General features: G+C 30.8%; 1 protein-coding gene across 2 annotated transcripts in view; it reads right to left on the bottom strand.

The window, feature by feature from the left end:
• Positions 1 to 17,745, bottom strand: part of LOC145328310 (calcitonin gene-related peptide type 1 receptor-like) — a 42,901-nt gene extending 25,156 nt beyond the window's left edge. The window contains exons 1-10 of one of the 2 annotated variants that reach the window (XM_080171937.1): positions 17,628 to 17,745; positions 17,104 to 17,167; positions 12,571 to 12,616; positions 11,349 to 11,389; positions 10,950 to 11,013; positions 9,939 to 9,975; positions 8,234 to 8,318; positions 2,400 to 2,512; positions 807 to 879; positions 188 to 270 (exon numbers count right to left, since the gene is read on the bottom strand). In XM_080171937.1, coding sequence (XP_080028063.1) covers positions 188 to 270; positions 807 to 879; positions 2,400 to 2,512; positions 8,234 to 8,318; positions 9,939 to 9,975; positions 10,950 to 11,013; positions 11,349 to 11,389; positions 12,571 to 12,616; positions 17,104 to 17,136 — 575 coding nt within the window. In that variant the 5' untranslated portion in view covers positions 17,137 to 17,167; positions 17,628 to 17,745. Of the gene's footprint in view, positions 1 to 187; positions 271 to 806; positions 880 to 2,399; positions 2,513 to 8,233; positions 8,319 to 9,938; positions 9,976 to 10,949; positions 11,014 to 11,348; positions 11,390 to 12,570; positions 12,617 to 16,662; positions 16,726 to 17,103; positions 17,168 to 17,627 lie in introns of those variants that run through there. The other variant, XM_080171938.1, reaches the window with a different exon arrangement.
• Positions 17,746 to 18,889: the final 1,144 nt, after the last annotated feature.

Below are 18,889 nucleotides of genomic sequence, written 5' to 3'. Positions count from 1 at the left end.
TCAGGACTTTGAAATAATTTCATCAATAAATCTATAATCAAACCTGCTGTTGAAACTTGATGGTTCCTGGTATTGGGGGTTTGTATGTTCGCCAACAGATCTCGAGAACTTCCCGCTAATTCGGAAGTCACACTCAACCAAAGTGTCATGGTTGAGACAAGGTAGATAGATAGATATGTATAATTACCTGCTAGGTGAAAGACATGGAAATATTGTGAATATAATCAGCGACATCGTCAGGGCAAACAACGAGATACTTAGTCCACTTACCTAGATAGATAGATTGATAGATAAGTATACAGTTTTATTTATATAAGGAAAATGAAGAAACTTTTTTCTTATTATTATTTATTCACAGAGGTTGATTTGTATATCAAAACTTTAGACACTTTTCTCCATTCATTTAACACGCATATTTTATTAATACGCGCTGGTCTAAATTTAAGGTTGCATAAAAGCAAAGCTCTTAATAATATGGACAGTGGAAAACGGGCATAATAGTCTTATTCCTTATTGTCCTAGAAATCACTATATTGAAAATTCAAGGTATAATAGGTATTATACATATATCCTGTCATATAAAGAAGTAAGGTAGTAAGATTTCGATTACCTAAGCTTCATATACATATGTCTAAGGATGGTTTTAGGTTATTTTTACCCTTTCCTAATCCTTCGATTGCAGAGACCCTTGATGCAGCCCCTCGTTTTATAATAAAATACTGAATAAAATATGTTTTAAAGAACCAATGGACTTTACAATGATTATACCTAATTGTTACAGGAGTAAAAAATGAATAAAAACTTACTGTAAGAATATTGATATAGTTTCTGAAATGAATATCTGTATGGTCCAAACAGCTTGTGTAGTTAGACCAGGATCTAAAATAGATAATTAGATTAATATAAGGTAGATAGATACATAGATAAATAAATAGATTGATAGTTCGATATATAGATAATTAGTAGCAGGATAGATTAATAGAAAGATATATAAACAAATTGATATATTAAATAAATGTAAATAGGATAGATAAATAGATAGATGGATAACTCTTTCATGTGTCACCATAATTGGTTTCCAAACATTTCTCCGTATACTAAAAATGAATTATACTGTATGTATAAAACCATTAATAAAAAACCTTTCCGGATAATTGTACAAAAAGAGAAACTGTATATAAATGTTAAAAAGTAAGGAAATTTATGTAAATATATTCTTCTTATAAAAGTAACAGGATGTATGTCGTGTGTATAATAGAAGGATCTCGCAGATCACTAGTCCGATAAGGTTCTCCTTTATATTGAAGCTTCTCATGTGTCAGGAAAGGTTTATAACTGCGGGGAGCAATATCTATATATTTGATAGACAGATCGTCAAATAGATAGACAGATAGATAGACAGACAGGTAGATAGATAAATAGATAGATAGATAAATAGATAGATAGATAGATAGATAGATAGATAGATAGATAGATAGATAGATAGATAGATAGATAGGTAGATAGATAGATAGATAGATAGATAGATAGATAGATAGATAGATAGATAGATAGATAGATAGATAGATAGATAGATAGATAGATAGATAGATAGATAGATAGATAGATAGATAGATAGATAGATAGATAGATAGATAGATAGATAGATAGATAGATAGATAGATAGATAGATAGATAGATAGATAGATAGATAGATAGATAGATAGATAGATAGATAGATAGATAGATAGATAGATAGATAGATAGATAGATAGATAGATAGATAGATAGATAGATAGATAGATAGATAGATAGATAGATAGATAGATAGATAGATAGATAGATAGATAGATAGATAGATAGATAGATAGATAGATAGATAGATAGATAGATAGATAGATAGATAGATAGATAGATAGATAGATAGATAGATAGATAGATAGATAGATAGATAGATAGATAGATAGATAGATAGATAGATAGATAGATAGATAGATAGATAGATAGATAAATAGATAGATAAATAGATAGATAGATAGATAGATAGATAGATAGATAGATAGATAGATAGATAGATAGATAGATAGATAGATAGATAGATAGATAGATAGATAGATAGATAGATAGATAGATAGATAGATAGATAGATAGATAGATAAATAGATAGATAGATAGATAGATAGATAGATAGATAGATAGATAGATAGATAGATAGATAGATAGATAGATAGATAGATAGATAGATAGATAGATAGATAGATAGATAGATAGATAGATAGATAGATAGATAGATAGATATATAGATATATAGATAGATAGATAGATATTTAGATAGACAGATAGATAGATAGATAGATTGACAGATAGATAGACAGATAGATAGACAGATAGATAGACAGATAGATAGATAAATAAACTACCTGTTAGTATCCGGATGGACCCACCACTGACCCTGTGGAGTGCAATATTTGGCCGCTAGGAAGGAATCTTTGAACCCCATTTCTGGAAAGGATGGACAGGATGTTGTTATCACCTAGATAGATAAATAGATAAATGAATAGATAGATAAAAATATATAATAAACTATTAGCTCTTGAAGCAAATATTTCTATTAAATGATTCTACATACAACCAACTCTTTGATTGCACAACCTTTGTTTGCAAGTCCCAACTGTGCATGTTAATTAATTTCCCATATTCTGGGCTAAGACATTCCAGGTACTCTACTTATATCGGTCAATAGACACATCAGCTGTAGGTATAACTTTTAACGTCTTTAATTATGATGCAGTGTTGGGCTGAGAATCAAACCTATAACCTTCCCGACCACGAGTGGATGCACTTCATGTTATATGCCACAGTCTTGGTTGGCAAATAGATAGATAGATTAATATCTATTTGAAAGATAGCTAGATGTATAAGATATATAAGATATATATTCATTAATCTTTATTACTTTTAAAAGGTTGATTTTCTTCATTTTTGCTGTTTAAAATGCACTTAAACTTTTTATTACATCTCTATAATGAAGTCCCAAAAATTTAAGTATGTTTTTCACGCAATTTAGAAATACTTTTATTTCTTATTTTTAAATTGATATTCTGCTTATTAAGTTTGACACTCAACAGGTGTTTATATTCGTTTGTTATACTCTTTGACTTCAAAGCTTTGCTTTTATATGAGTTGTCATCCTTGTTCTAAAAGTGCGAGAAGAAATAATTCTGCAAGAAAGTTCACATCACATTTTTTCCCACATGTATACTTTATACCAGGGATACAGGGAAAGGAAAATGGTGATGTAGTTATCGTCTCCCAGTGATCTTAAGGCATAAGAAAATTAACATAAAATTGATGTAGCAACCCAACTATGATAAACAAAATTAATCCTTCTGTAGATGCCCAACAAAATCATTTACATTTTTACATTTTTCTTTACTTCATTAATAAATAATGTATGAATTTTTAATAAATGTTCAACCTACATAAATTTTTTTGCAAACTCCTACTTATTATTTTACTTTGCTATTGCTAGACATAGTTTGTACTAGAGTCAAAGAGGGAGGGGATATATGACAAATACTGGAACTCAAATTTCATTTGTTCAAAAGAAACGTTTAGTACTTATATTCATTCTTGGTTGGTTGGTACAAACTGACAGTATCCAAACTTTTTAACCCATAAGATTTATAAAATTTAAAGTCTACGTTTATTTTTTGACCAGTGTCTTATCCCTTATAATCCCTACAAAAAGATAATTGATCAAGTATTCAGTATTCATCTAAAAATGTAATACACAAATTTATATCTAATTAAACAAAATTTCATTATAAAATAACTTATCATTTATATTTCATGTGAAAGAAACAGAGAAAGAAGAATGAATGAAACAACGTCATTAAATTACGTTTTATTGTTTCAAAACATTTAAAAATAAAGGATTTTATCTATTGGAAATATATAAATCAATAACATAAAAAAGGGGATTTCAAATTAAATGGAAATTTTAATGGACGAAAAGTTCTTCAATGATGATATTCAAAATTACCCCTTCTGTAGATTAAAGTAGTTGGTCAAAACTTGAGAACACTGCTGGTTTGAGCCAATCAATCAAGTTTGATAAAAGTACCCAAAGTAAAGCAATAAAATAAGACACATGTTTAGAAAAATTTGGGTACCAGTATAGGCTACAGTCCCTCCCTTCCTGTAAAGTGTACTGAACAAGACAGTACAGCATGGGGGAAAACATCTGTCTTAAACAGATATTTTCATTGATTTAGAATTCAATTTTTATAATAAAACCTGGCACAATTATATAAACTAGAAGTGCTACAAAAAAAACTAGGAAGACCGCAATCAAAAACGAGAAACTTTTATATAATAAGTATCGGTCCGCTATTGCTATTGTTATTTTGGCAATTATAGATTATCGCAATTTGACACTTCCTGCTAATGTTTAGCATACCTTTAAATCCCAAAATATTTTAAAAGCTAAGCTTTTGTAGAAAACATGTCGGTCGGTCAGTGATTTTAAGCATGTCCTATTGATTTTAAACATGATGATCTATATAATTTATCTAGAATTTTCCAATTCTGCACAGAATGCATAAAATTTTTTATACTTAAGTACATTTACATTTTTTCAATTCTTTTTCTCAATAGGCTGAAAGATTTTTAGGAAAAAAAAAAGGTTAATAGAAAAAGTTGTGTGAAAACGTGGCATTTTAAAAAATTGGCAAATTGTTGCAGTACATTCAGTTTTTATTAACAAAAGCTTCAAAAACTTTTTAACTAACAATTTCCAAAGTTTTCACCAAATTATTTAATATAAAAGTGGTAATTTTGTTCATCATTATTGGGAGTGCAAGAACGTGCATGTAGGGGTAAAAGAGTGATTTTATATTCTCGGTAGATATATTAAATTTTAATTCACCCATACAAATTATAACCCATAAAAGTCTAAAGTCTGACTTTTTATGGATGTTGTCATCCCTGTCAATTCAAAATTCTATGCATAATTTGAGATATATGTAAATAAGGTATTTTATCAAATATTCATAGCAAAATATTTATAGGAGTATGTACATTAAGAGATATAAGTTTTCTGGAATTGTAATGTAGGGAGTAGATTTGAAATCTGCATCAAATTTTAAGGATTTTTTATAAAATTCGTTTTTTGTATAATTCTTTATCTAAAAGCGGAAATACAAATTAAGTTAATTAATTTTGGCATCTGTGATTGGTGGATTTAAAAAATCTGCGCTCTGATTGGATGTCGTACATCATTCAACCAATTAGAGCGCAGGTAGTTTAAAATCCACCTATCCTATTGGTCAAAATTAATTAACTTAAAATGTATTTTCGCTTTTAGATAAAGAATTTTACAAAAAACGAATTTTATAAAAAATAATTTGATGCAGATTTCAAATCTACTCCCTACATTAAAATTCCGGAAAACTTATATCTCTTAATGTACATACTTGCGAAAAACTCACGTGGGTTTAGGATAAACAAGGAAGTCAGTTTTTTTATAGAGGCGAAGCTTAACAATGTCACTGATAGGGTTGTTTCTAATCGCTCAAGAAATCACCATTTTGACTATTCTTATGGTATGAAAGTAATTATGGATGAAATTTATGCGACATAAATAAAATTGAAGAAATGAGAATACGTGTTTTTGCCAATTTTTATTATGTATACAATTCCATAAAAAATTTCAACTAATACTAAATTTTCTTACTATAGGGAAAATCATTAAAGAAAAATAAATTTAAATTGAATTTGAATATGAATAATGATAAAAACAAGGATGACAACATTCATTTCTAGACAGACATACAGACAGACAAAGTATGTTAAAGGGTACATATTTTTATTTGGAAAGTATATATATAAACATCTATGTATCCTTTAATGCTGCTAAGAAAATCAGTTAAGTTATAGAAGAGCTTCGCTAATAAAAAAGGGAAGCATACATACAGAATTTTAAAAATAGGTATAAATCTAACTGTATTTTCGGTCCAATCCCTCAAACTTAAATGTGGACCATAAAAGGGAACTGAACCCCCACCACCCCTAACTTGTTCTTAACTTTTTTTGGGGTGGGGGAGGGGGCAGCTTCTCCAACTCGATAGTCAAGCATTAAACTCTTATTGTGTGGTCGTTCCAATTTCAATTTGAGGGAAATTTGCGTATTTCCTCACAAAATGAATGTCTACAAAAAGTTGGATTTAGTTTAAGTTTGAATAGATCAATCAATCCAGTTGTTGCAGGGAATTAGGAATAAGATGCTGGACAATTAAAGTTATTTGTTCCAAAGTATTATGTTTGCAATTCTGCATTTGACAGCTATTTAAATTTCAGATCCCAGGACAAACGCAGGAGTGAAAAACGTCGGAGTGGACAAGCCTTATTTGACCTTTATATAAATACTTTATCAACCTAATATTTAGGCACCCCTAGGTTTGTCAACTTCTGCGTTTTCGAAATAAAGAAAATTTGAATTAATTAATCCTTTATCCTTGAGTGTTTTATTTAAAAACAGTTTTAGATATTTTGAACACAAAAAAATGAAGATGTTTAAAGTGTATCTAGAAAGATAGATATATATAGATAGATGTATGGATAGATAGATAGATGGATAGTCAAATAAATAGATGGATAAAAAGTTATGTATAGATAGGTAGACAGACAGATGTAAAACTATATGGATACATACCTCTCCTGGAGGTGTAAAGTTCCATCAGGACCAAGAATCAAAAGTCATGGGTTAATATAGATAGATAGATAGATAGGTAGACAGACAGATGTAAAACTATATGGATACATACCTCTCCTGGAGGTGTAAAGTTCCATCAGGACCAGGAATCAAAAGTCATGGGTTAATATAGATAGATAGATATATAGGTAGACAGACAGATGTAAAACTATATGGATACATACCTCTCCTGGAGGTGTAAAGTTCCATCAGGACCAGGAATCAAAAGTCATGGGTTAATATAGATAGATAGATAGATAGGTAGACAGACAGATGTATAACTAGATGGATACATACCTCTCCTGGAGGTGTAAAGTTCCAGCAGGACCAAGAATCAAAGGCATGGGTCAATATTGATAGATAGATAGATAGATAGATAGGTAGACAGACAGATGTATAACTAGATGGATACATACCTCTCCTGGAGGTGTAAAGTTCCAGCAGGACCAGGAATCAAAAGTCATGGGACAATATAGATAGATATATAGATAGATATATAGATAGATATATATGTAGATATATAGGTAGACATACAGATGTACAACTATATGGATACATACCTCTCCTGGAGGTGTAAAGTTCCAGCAGGACCAGGAATCAAAAGTCATGGGTCAATATAGATAGATAGATAGATATATAGATAGGTAGACATACAGATGTAAAACTTTATGGATACATACCTCTCCTGGAGGTGTAAAGTTCAAGCAGGACCAGGAATCAAAAGTCATAGGTCAATATAGATAGATAGATAGATAGATATATAGATAGATAGGTAGACAAACAGATGTAAAACTATATGGATACATACCTCTCCTGGAGGTGTAAAGTTCCATCAGGACCAGGAATCAAAAGTCATAGGTCAATATAGATAGATAGATAGATAGGTAGACAGACAGATGTAAAACTATATGGATACATACCTCTCCTGGAGGTGTAAAGTTCCATCAGGACCAGGAATCAAAAGTCATAGGTCAATATAGATAGATAGATAGATAGGTAGACAGACAGATGTAAAACTATATGGATACATACCTCTCCTGGAGGTGTAAAGTTCCATCAGGACCAGGAATCAAAAGTCATAGGTCAATATAGATAGATAGATAGATAGGTAGACAGACAGATGTAAAACTATATGGATACATACCTCTCCTGGAGGTGTAAAGTTCCATCAGGACCAGGAATCAAAAGTCATAGGTCAATATAGATAGATAGATAGATAGGTAGACAGACAGATGTAAAACTATATGGATACATACCTCTCCTGGAGGTGTAAAGTTCCATCAGGACCAGGAATCAAAAGTCATAGGTCAATATAGATAGATAGATAGATAGGTAGACAGACAGATGTAAAACTATATGGATACATACCTCTCCTGGAGGTGTAAAGTTCCATCAGGATCAAGAATCAAAAGTCATAGGTCAATATAGATAGATAGATAGATAGATAGATAGATATATAGATAGATAGACAGACAGATGTATAACTAGATGGATACATACCTCTCCTGGAGGTGTAAAGTTCCAGCAGGACCAGGAATCAAAAGTCATGGGACAATGGTCGTCCTTGTGTGTCATCTCTTTCATTCTAGAAAAGCAACATTAATATATATATCAGGGATCTTAAGTGATAAGACATTGGATGACGTCCATCTGTAAAATAATATTACTGGTTGAAAAATTTGGTCACTAATGGTTTGGAACCATCAATTAAAAATTTTATCAAAGAACTCAAAAATTTTGAGCCAAGAAAAAAATATTGGGGTTATAAAACTTTGGGTACCAATCTAATTTACAGCCCAATGTCCCCTGGTGATGTAATCATAGTTTTAAAGCCCTTTGGACGTGAAAGGCCTTGTTATTTTTAATGGCTAATTAGTAATTAAGTTTTTTAATAAGGATAAATACAGATAGATAGATAGATAGATAAATGCATACTAAGAGAAAGGATAGAAAGATAAATTTCGTGACTGAACATGATTCAAATTTTCATGACAGTTCAAACTCAGCAAAACTTTTTCTTCTCTTCAAAATCTTGTAAATATTAAAAGTAAAAACTTTTTTCTTTTTATTTTTCTTTATTGAAATAATATTTAATTTTATATAAAAAATATATTTTAAAATCTGGATATTGATATTTGATTATGTAATAGCTAGTTAAAGTTCAAAATTAAACGGAATAAAATGTCATAAAAAGTATACAGCAATGTTATTAGGGAGGGATAGGTCATTAGGGACTGTAAATCATACTCATACCCAAAGTTATATCCTTATAATAAAGTAACAGGATGTTTGTGTGTCTGTGTGTTTGTACCGAAGGATCTCGCTAACCGCTGAACTGATCGGGTTCTCCTTAACAGGGTATTTTCCCATATGTCCCGGGAAGGTTTATAACTATTTTGGGGGAGGGTACCACTACCCTCCCTAGAGAAATTAAATTTTTTTAAATTTATCGATTTTAGAAAGAGAGTTCAACGAAAAATAAACGTCAAACGTTAAATAGCTATATTTTGAATATAAATAAAAACAATTAAAGTGCCACTAGAGGCCTCTAGGGGCGTAGCCGCTAGTAAACAAGATATTTTATCTATTAGCTTAAAAACTTTGGGTACTTTTATTAAATATTAATTGGTTGGTTCAAACTACCAGTGTTCAAACTTTTCAACAAATAAGTTAAGTCTACAAAAGGGGTAATTTTGTTTCTTTTTACAGGGAATGTTCATCAATTTATCGCTCATTGTCTTATCCCTAAGGTTTCTTGAATATTAAGCTTTTTATAATTTATTCATTTGATTTAATTAGTGATTTCATAAATTTTTAATAATAGTTATTTCTCGCATCGTATTATAAACAGATTTCCGCGGATATAGAATGTACCATTATAAGATTAAAACCAGTTTTTTAGCCCCGAGATGCCAAAGGCACGGGCTAAAACACTGGTTTTAATTTTAAGATTGTATATTTTTATATTTGTAGAAAGCTGGATATAATACGATGCTAGACATAGTTTTTTCGTATGGATGAGAACTGATTCGAATGAATACGATAAAAGATTTCAATAATAACACGATACGATACATGATCTTTCAGAGCCAGTTCTAACCCATCGGATATTAATCGGTTTCGAAGCCATACTTTAAAAAAGTTCTTTTAAGCTTGTAAAACTTAATAATTGTAGAAAAGCTACGCGACTAAAAAAAGTTTTCACCTGTGTATACATTTGACTAGTCGCTCCAGCAGGTACTCTGAAATAAGAATAATAATGTCACCGACGACCCTTTTATTGTGGGACTTTTGTCTGAAAGTTTTGTTCAAGATGATAAATAACGTCTGCTTTTTTAGTAAAGCTTTCAGTGTCTCTTTCTTATTTTTGAAATAAATTGAAATTGAGGGGGGGGGGGTATTTTTGTTTCCTAAACAATCAAACTAAAACATATTTCAATTTATGTGAAAAAAGTAGAAGAGGGGTAATCAGTGATGAACAAGATACTTTGTTAAAAAGTCCAATTCGAACATATAATATATAAGTTTTATATATTTATATGGATATTTTGAATCTTGTTAATACTTGGTAAAAAAGAAAGTTATAGAGTTGCCTCAACTCTCTAAATATTTGTGTTAAGCATAGAAAATATATAAAATACAACAGTGCATACAAAAATCCGGTGTTTTATCAGTGCAACAAAGAATACAACATCAACAAGTAGCGAAAGCAAAAATATCATATAATAACGAACACACACATTACAGATGAACTGGTGGACAAAGTAAATTATATAGTGGCTTAGCTATTAAGATAAACGTTGCAGTTAGCCTATTTGCATTTTATTTTTCGAATTAATCATTTGCGTTGCTCGACAGCTTTAGCTATATTCAATAGCCTTAAAAAAGGCGGGTTTTTTTAAAGCCAAATCTGCTAAAAATCTTTGATTAAATAGCAATTATATTAAATAGATTAAAAACATTTGTATTAATGAGAAAACGCCATAATCCTATGATAATAAAGCGAGCATAATAAGATAATAAAAGGAATTATGTTGTTTTGTGACCGAAAGATAAAGGTTTGACAAACAAACGGATGCAAAAAGGGATTTAAAACATCATAAATTATATTTTGCAATATTTTAATAGTGAACTATAATACAGTAATTCTTATATGACCAAATAAAAAAATGTAATATTTACAATTTATGCTTCACTATTTAGAATATAATTTTACCTGATTCCACAAAATAAGTTGAGTTTTGGTCTGTAGCTTGCTCTAGCAATAGGTCTAGCTCAGCCTAGATAGATAGATAGAAAAAAAATATTCAATAAATATTAAATCAAAATATTAATAATCAAGAAACCGTTTAAGATACGTTTAACTTTAATACAGATACGTGCGGAGGAGGTTTGTTTCCAGCCCCAGGCAAAATGTTCTGGTGTATCCCCACGGCACTACTTACAGACATACGTACAGATGAACGGAACCTTGTTATGTAATAGCTGCTCTAATAATAAATATTCAAGGACCATTATGTTCATAAGTGAAAAGAAACTAGGCGTTCCTTTTAATGATCGGATACATACAAACATATCTGTATAATGTAGTAGCTGCGCTTTAAAAATCTATTACCGTGGCATTTTGATGGGAAAAGATAACTTTTTCTTCAGATACTAAGGAACAAAAACAAACTTTTATTATTTATTCATCTATTCTATTGGTGAGTTTATCTATCTATCTGTTAGATTGTTTGTTTATCTATCTATCTGTTAGATTGTTTGTTCATTTATTAATCTATTCATCTAAGATATGTTTATTTATCTATTAAAGTAAGACAATATAGTGGGAAGGGGTTAAATGGCCGTATGTCCCCACCCCGGGGACCCTGTGCCGACTTTCAATTGGGTCTTTGAGTATTAGGCAATAGCGTCTGAAACATTAACACTGCCATGTCGCTACAAAAAGGGAAGAAAGCAAATTGATAGCAGGCGAAAAATGTTCCCAACACTGGATCCAGGTAGTTGTCTGAGTTACACTTCTATACTTATAGATTTATGATCTATCTATTGTAGTATTACAAACTAATTCTATAAAAAAAGAGCTATGTTAATTTTTTTATAATAAAAAGGGAAAGTTTTAAATATATTTTTAGTAGCGAAGCTACTCTATAATTCACTTTGTCTGTCTGTCAGTCCGTAACGCTATGGCTCCTAGGCTCCTATTCAAGATAGACAGCTGAGATTTGTTTTGTCTGTTATTTGGGGTGCAAGAAAATGTCCGCAGGGCAGCATTTTTTTTTTAATTTTTGTCGATTTCTCTGGTGAGGGTGGTGGTACCCTCCCAAAAAATAGTTATAAACTTTCCTGGGAACTACGAGAAGCTACCTTGTTAAGGAGAACCCGATCGATTCAGCGGTTAGCGAGATCCTTCGGTATAAACATACAAAGACACATACATCCTGTTACTTTATTATGAGGATAAGTTATTTGGTTAATTGGGTTATTATCATTCTACTTAATTTGAGGAAAAATATATTAAATGTCTATCAAACTGTCCATCTGTCTATCCATCTGTCTAATTCAAGTATTCATTTTTATAAAAAATAACTATCTATTTCTTTATCTATAAGAAAGGCAAAACATCTTGGAAATGCATATACCTAATTTAATGGAAGCCTACTCAGTACAACACCTTTTAACATCTACTTGTTAGTCAAGCAATATTTATTTAGTACATATATATCAAATATATCAAAAAAAAATCTATCAATCAATCTATCCATCCATTGATAAATCCATCTATATATATATTCATCTATCTGTCTATCTATTTGTGAATATAAGTTTGTAATTGCCTAGATTAGTTCTGACAACAAACACAGGCCGCTGAAAAAAGCCCTCCTGAAAAGAAAATTATTTAGTTTTGATTTGCAATCTTAAATCTTAATTATACTGGTCCCCAAAGTTTTATAAAAACGTGTCTCATTCGTTAGATAAATAACTTATTAAATCTTACAAACCCTTAGTTTTTAATTTTGTCCATCTAGTATTTTAAGGTGTAATTTTGTTTATCGTAATCGGGGATACATATTATCGTTCATTACTTTATCCCTAAAGATCCCTTAGAAAAAGTAATTTATCTGTTTACATATTCATGATCTTAGAATTTATCTAATTAATAAGTAACAAGGATGACAACAATCTAAGAAAGTTAAGTGCTTATTAGCCAAAGATGTACAAAGTTTGGTCAGGGGAATCTTCACTACAAAATATAAAAGTTAAAGAAAATCAAAGTCCCATAATAAAACAGACAGACAAAAGCTCTATGGAGATTTGCTACAATAAATATCTTGTGTAAAAGAATTAATCCTGTTTAATTGAAATAAATTAGAAAGATTTATTTAATTTTATTTTAAAGTGTTCTTCATAAAAATGTTTTAAAAAAAGATTTTAAATTCATGAAACAAGATAGTGATAACAAGAATGATACAATTAATAGACGACACAGCTATCTACAACAAGAGGGTTTAAAAATAGCACAGCACTATCCATCTACTTATTGTACAAGGATGAGAAAATTTATAAGAAGCCAAGCACAAAAAATTATTGATGGTCAAACGAACAAAACAAGTTATAGAGCAGATTTTTGAAACCATTAACATTTCATTTCTTACAATTTTAGATATTAATATTTGTAGCATGACTGAGAGACCGATGTACCAATTAAATTATCTACTAGATGCTTATTGGTATTGTAAATCATAGAAAATTAGCCGACTAAATAATGGACATACAAAGTATTTTAAAGAGAAGCTTCGCTACTTAATCAAGATTAAATAAAAGACGTTTTCATGCTAACGAATAAGATATCGTGTTCTTAAACTTTGGGTACAAGTATAATTTATAGTCCTGTTACTTTTCCTTCCTGGTATTTACAACATTATTGATGAAGTTTACTTAAACCCAAAGTTTAAGACTAGCTGCACGTACATTAAACTATTGCATAAATGAATAAACAAGACGCTATTCAAATATCAAATTTTGCGTTTTAAACTTATATATTAAATTTGATTAAATAATTAATTTTCTAAACTTTTTAGTTTCTAAATTGTATCTTAATTAACGAATATGAATTTAATTAAAAGTTTTATTTTGTGAGGAAAGGAGGGGATATTAAACTGTAAAGCATACATGTACCCAAAGTTTTATAAGCAGTAAACACGTTCTGGTTTTTTTGTTAGTTTTAAAGGTTTGAGAATTTTATTTTATCTTGATTGGTTGGTTTGTCATTGGGGATGGACATCAAGTTATTTTCCATCGTCTTATCATAATGATTTATCCATTTATCAGAGCTGGATCTTTGAATCAATTTAGTGGTGAGCCAGATCGGGGTGAGCCAACTTTCCACCAATGAGAGCACAGCATTTTATGAAATGCTGCGCTGTGATTGGCTGAAATTCGGCTCACTCCGATCTGGCTCACCACTAAAATGATTTAAAGATCCAGCTCAGGATATAAAAAGTACTAAATATTTGAAGCTAACGAAAGGGAAAACGTGTTTAAAAACTTTGGTACCAATATAGTAATATACAGCCTATTGTCCCCTCCCTCCCTGATAATTAAATACTTTTAACTGTGCCCTAGAATGAAACTGTGAATATTTTTTTGTTTATTTTCTTTATCCCGTGTCTGGTCTGTCAATAGCAAGGTGTTAGTTATCAAGTTATTCAGTTAGTTAAACCAATAATAGTCATATCTGGCGGAATGACTAAACGCTTTTTGATTCCTTTATTCTTACCCTTTGATTGCATGACCTTTGTCTATTAGTCTTTTAATATATGTGTGGCAAAAATAGCGTTTCTGTTTAGTTACCAAGGCATTCCCTCTACTTTTATCAATAACTGACTATTATACAGCAACAAAGAAAATATTTAATGTCTTTAATTATGACATGCTTTAACAAATCTAATACTAAAGTGCTACCTAACTTTTTTGGTTAAAATGTAGAAATTCTAAATATATTTTTTGTCAATTTCTTTATACGTAAGTGGCATATTTTAGGACATTTTCAGCCTTAAAAGGTAAAAGATACACAACATAAAACATATAAACAAGTAATGGATAAAGAATACGTGGATATATTGACAGGGGAAAATTTGTCGTCATATAAGGTCGCTAACATAGACCTTATGGTCACTTCGTTCATCGAATGGGGTGGATGGGGGGTATCTTTATTTTAGTCAGTTGCGAGTATTACTTCATCAGAGTACATGCAAATCTGGTGCAACATCCAAGTAATAATATATCCATTAAACTAGTTTGGTATGTACCATAGTAAAGTAGTAAGTTTTTTATTGGTAAGTTAAGATCTCGCTAATCACTGATCTTTAGAGAAGCTTTAGGCTATTTAATTTCTTAATTTAGGTCTTTTGGTGGAAGCTTTAAGGCTATTTTCTGCCCCATCCATCACTTTTTGGAATATAAAGCCCCTAGATGCTAGGGAAGCAGCTTCTAGTATTTTACATTTTATAATGTATATATGCAGGACCTATAAAAATTTTGTTTAACAAAAGTAGTCAGGGCTGGAGTAATATTGACATAATATTTACATCAACCTTATTTCTAATAATGACAGCAACCAAAAATCTGTTGATGCCGCCAACAAAAAGTTATAAATAAAAAGTTGCAAAACGCGACATTGCAAATTATAATTTGAAATTGATTCTGGAAATCTGAAAGGTCAGTTTTTAAAAACATGTCCAGGAATAACAAATAACAAAATCATATTTCTAGCATGTATTTTAATAAATCAATCAAATAATAGCATTATGAAATCAAAACTAATTTTGTTTTAATTTAAAAATCAATACACAACGAAAAAATAAAAATTATAGATAAGATTTTAATGTTAAGTTTATAAGATTGAATAAATTGAAAGGACAAAAGGTATATCAAAATAAATCGCAAAAAATAGTAAATTCACATTATTGCAAAATTTCTCTAATATTTCAGAAATGTATTGGTTATTTTTTGTTATGGGATAATAAAAATACTACAATATCTGTAATTTATTATAAAAATGTCATAAGAAGATTTTTTGGGAATAGTCCATTTCATAACGTCCTTTTCGTCGTATTTTTAAAATGGCTTTTTATAGGTTGGTTTAGGTTAGGTTAGGTTATATATATTGGGTTAGGTGATTGCCCCACGGGGTTAGGTAATTAGCCCCGCAGGGTTAGAGCCCCCCGCAGGGGCTAGAAATAGGATAAAAGCTACTGTCATAAATACGAAGAATCGCCCCATAAGGTGCGATGTTACGAAAGGGACTATACCCGATTTTTTATCTTCCTTTACCATTAAAAGTACTTTTTACCTTTTCTGTAGATTAAAATTATTGGACACTTATAGTTTGTACAACCCAATCAAGTTCCCACAGTTTATGAGGAAACGAATAAGAAAACTTGTTTATAAAACTTTAGGAACCTGTATAATTTACAGTCCAATGTTCCCTCCCTCCCTGAAGTGGAAAAGAGACCGCTTTGGACGGATGCACTGACATACAATGGATAGCTGCGCTACTGGACAACTATTCAGGACGTACATACCTGGGTTCTATCCTCTAGATTGTCTGTCACCATTGGGAACTAACACCAGACAGACCAGACTAAACCTAATATAGAGTAGCTGCGCTACTTGACAACTATTAAGGACGTACATACCTGGGTTCTATCCTCTAGATTGTCTGTCACCATTGGGAACTAACACCAGACAGACCAGACTAAACCTAATATAGAGTAGCTGCGCTACTGGACAACTATTCAGGACGTACATACCTGGGTTCTATCCTCTAGATTGTCTGTCACCATTGGGAACTAACACCAGACAGACCAGACTAAACCTAATATAGAGTAGCTACGCTACTTGACAACTATAAAGGACGTATATACCTGGGTTCTATCCTCTAGTTTGTCTGTCACTATTGGGAACCAACACCAGATAGATCAGACTAAACCTAATATAGAGTAGCTACGCTACTTGACAACTATTAAGGACGTACATACCTGGGTCCTATCCTAAGTGGAAAAGAGACCGCTTAGGACGGATGCACTGACATACAATTGATAGCTGCGCTACTTAACAACTATTAAGGACGTACATACCTGGGTTCTATCCTCTAGATTGTCTGTCACCATTGGGAACTAACACCAGACAGATCAGACTAAACCTAATATAGAGTAGCTACGCTACTTGACAACTATTAAGGACGTACATACCTGGGTTCTATCCTCTAGATTGTCTGTCACCATTGGGAACTAACACCAGACATATCAGACTAAACCTAATATAGAGTAGCTACGCTACTTGACAACTATTAAGGACGTACATACCTGGGTTCTATCCTCTAGTTTGTCTGTCACCATTGGGAACTAACACCAGACAGATCAGACTAAACTTTTATAACAACATTTAAAAAATATATAAGTTAGTAAGGTTTTCAGTTTGTCCTCTAAGATCTCTTAAACCTTTTGCATTCTGCATATTAGGAAAACTTTAATTGGATTTATGTTGGTTTTAGGCTGTTATTCTGCCCCACCACTCTCTTTTAGAATACAATGAGAGTCTCTAGTACTCTAATTAAGAAATAGATACAGAAAATGCAGGAATATTTAATTTGAAAATTTACGTTTTCGATTCATCTTTAACCATATAAAAAATATATGTATCGTATAGTTTTATAGTTTATGGTTATTTGTTATACAATTTAAGTTAAAAAATACAAACAGAAAAAAATAAAGAATCATGTTATCAATATTTATCTAAATTAGTATCTTAAACCCTCTTTATAAGAGGCAATATTTGAATCTTTTAAAAGAATATTTTTATCATATGATTTTCTTTAATGTTGTTATACCTAAAAATTATTCTAATTATAACCGACTCATATTTTTTTTAAACTATAACTATTCAGTTTTTCAAATAACTTAAACACAATAATAATGTGTTAACAGTGAAATAGTTAATACTAAACTAAATAAAAATCATATCTCACAAGAAAAATTCTCCGACAGATTTTTTTGTCGGAGCCTTCTCGGAGATTTTTTCAATTCTACGATAGAGAAAATTTGGTGTTTTTATCGAGCAACCTAAAAGTTTTATTACAATATATAGCAAACGGTAACGAAAGAAATTAATCATTATGACTTCTTTATTTATTGGCAAATTTTAATAAAAAAGCATAATTACAATATGCTTAAAAATGGACTAATTTTAATATTTATTCTACCTTTTATTTTTCCTATAAATTGTATCTTTTTAAAAGGCTTCATGATTTATTTGTTATAATAATGGTTACGCCTCTAGGGGCACTTGAGGTGAGGGGTTTAAGGATATTTTAAAACAAAGATCTTGGTAATTTGTTATGGCTCCGCTACTTCAGTTTTCGTCCTTTAGTTTAATTATATAAACACCGCTCTTAGTGGTTAGGGTTATTTACGAGAACATGTTTAGAGAGAGAGAGAGAGGGGGGGAGAAAGAGAGAGAGAGAGAGAGAGAGAGAGAGAGAGAAAGATAGATAGATAGATAGATAGATAGATAGAGAGAGAGAGAGAGAGAGAGAGAGAGAGAGAGAGAGAGAGAGAGAGAGAGAGAGAGAGAGAGAACAGAGAAACAGAGAAACAGAGGGGGAAAAGGGAGATAAAGAGAGGAACTGATATAAAAAAAAGATAGAAAGAGAAAGATATATTAATTAAATTATGATAAAATTAATATACATTGATCAAATAAAAATACACAGCGTTTTCCTTTTTATTCAATATTTACTATATGGTTTTAAATTATTAATATATCAAGGATGACAACATCCATAAGTAGCAGGAAAAAATGTATTTACAAACGGACAAAGTGAATCATGCATATGCTCTGTGGTCATAAAATAGAAAGACAAAGAAACATAAAAATAGAAAATATTAAAAATGATAGAAATTCTACAGCAAAATATTTATTGGTCAGTTCGATAATCTAGGAGGAGGGGGGGGATAGGGTAAAATGGATGGATTGCGGGGTATTGTTATGTTAGGCAGCTGCGATTTTCTCTATTTTCTAAGGGGAAATTTAGTTTATCATAATTTATCTTTGTTAATCTTATTGAAGATGAGGGTGCTTTTCTACTATTAA

This window comes from Acartia tonsa, chromosome 9 (assembly GCF_053477335.1).
Source record: "Acartia tonsa isolate MP-2025a chromosome 9, ASM5347733v1, whole genome shotgun sequence".
NCBI lineage: Eukaryota > Metazoa > Arthropoda > Copepoda > Calanoida > Acartiidae > Acartia > Acartia tonsa.
Note: the sequence above shows the minus strand (reverse complement) of the source record. Positions and strands in the feature narration are given on the sequence as shown.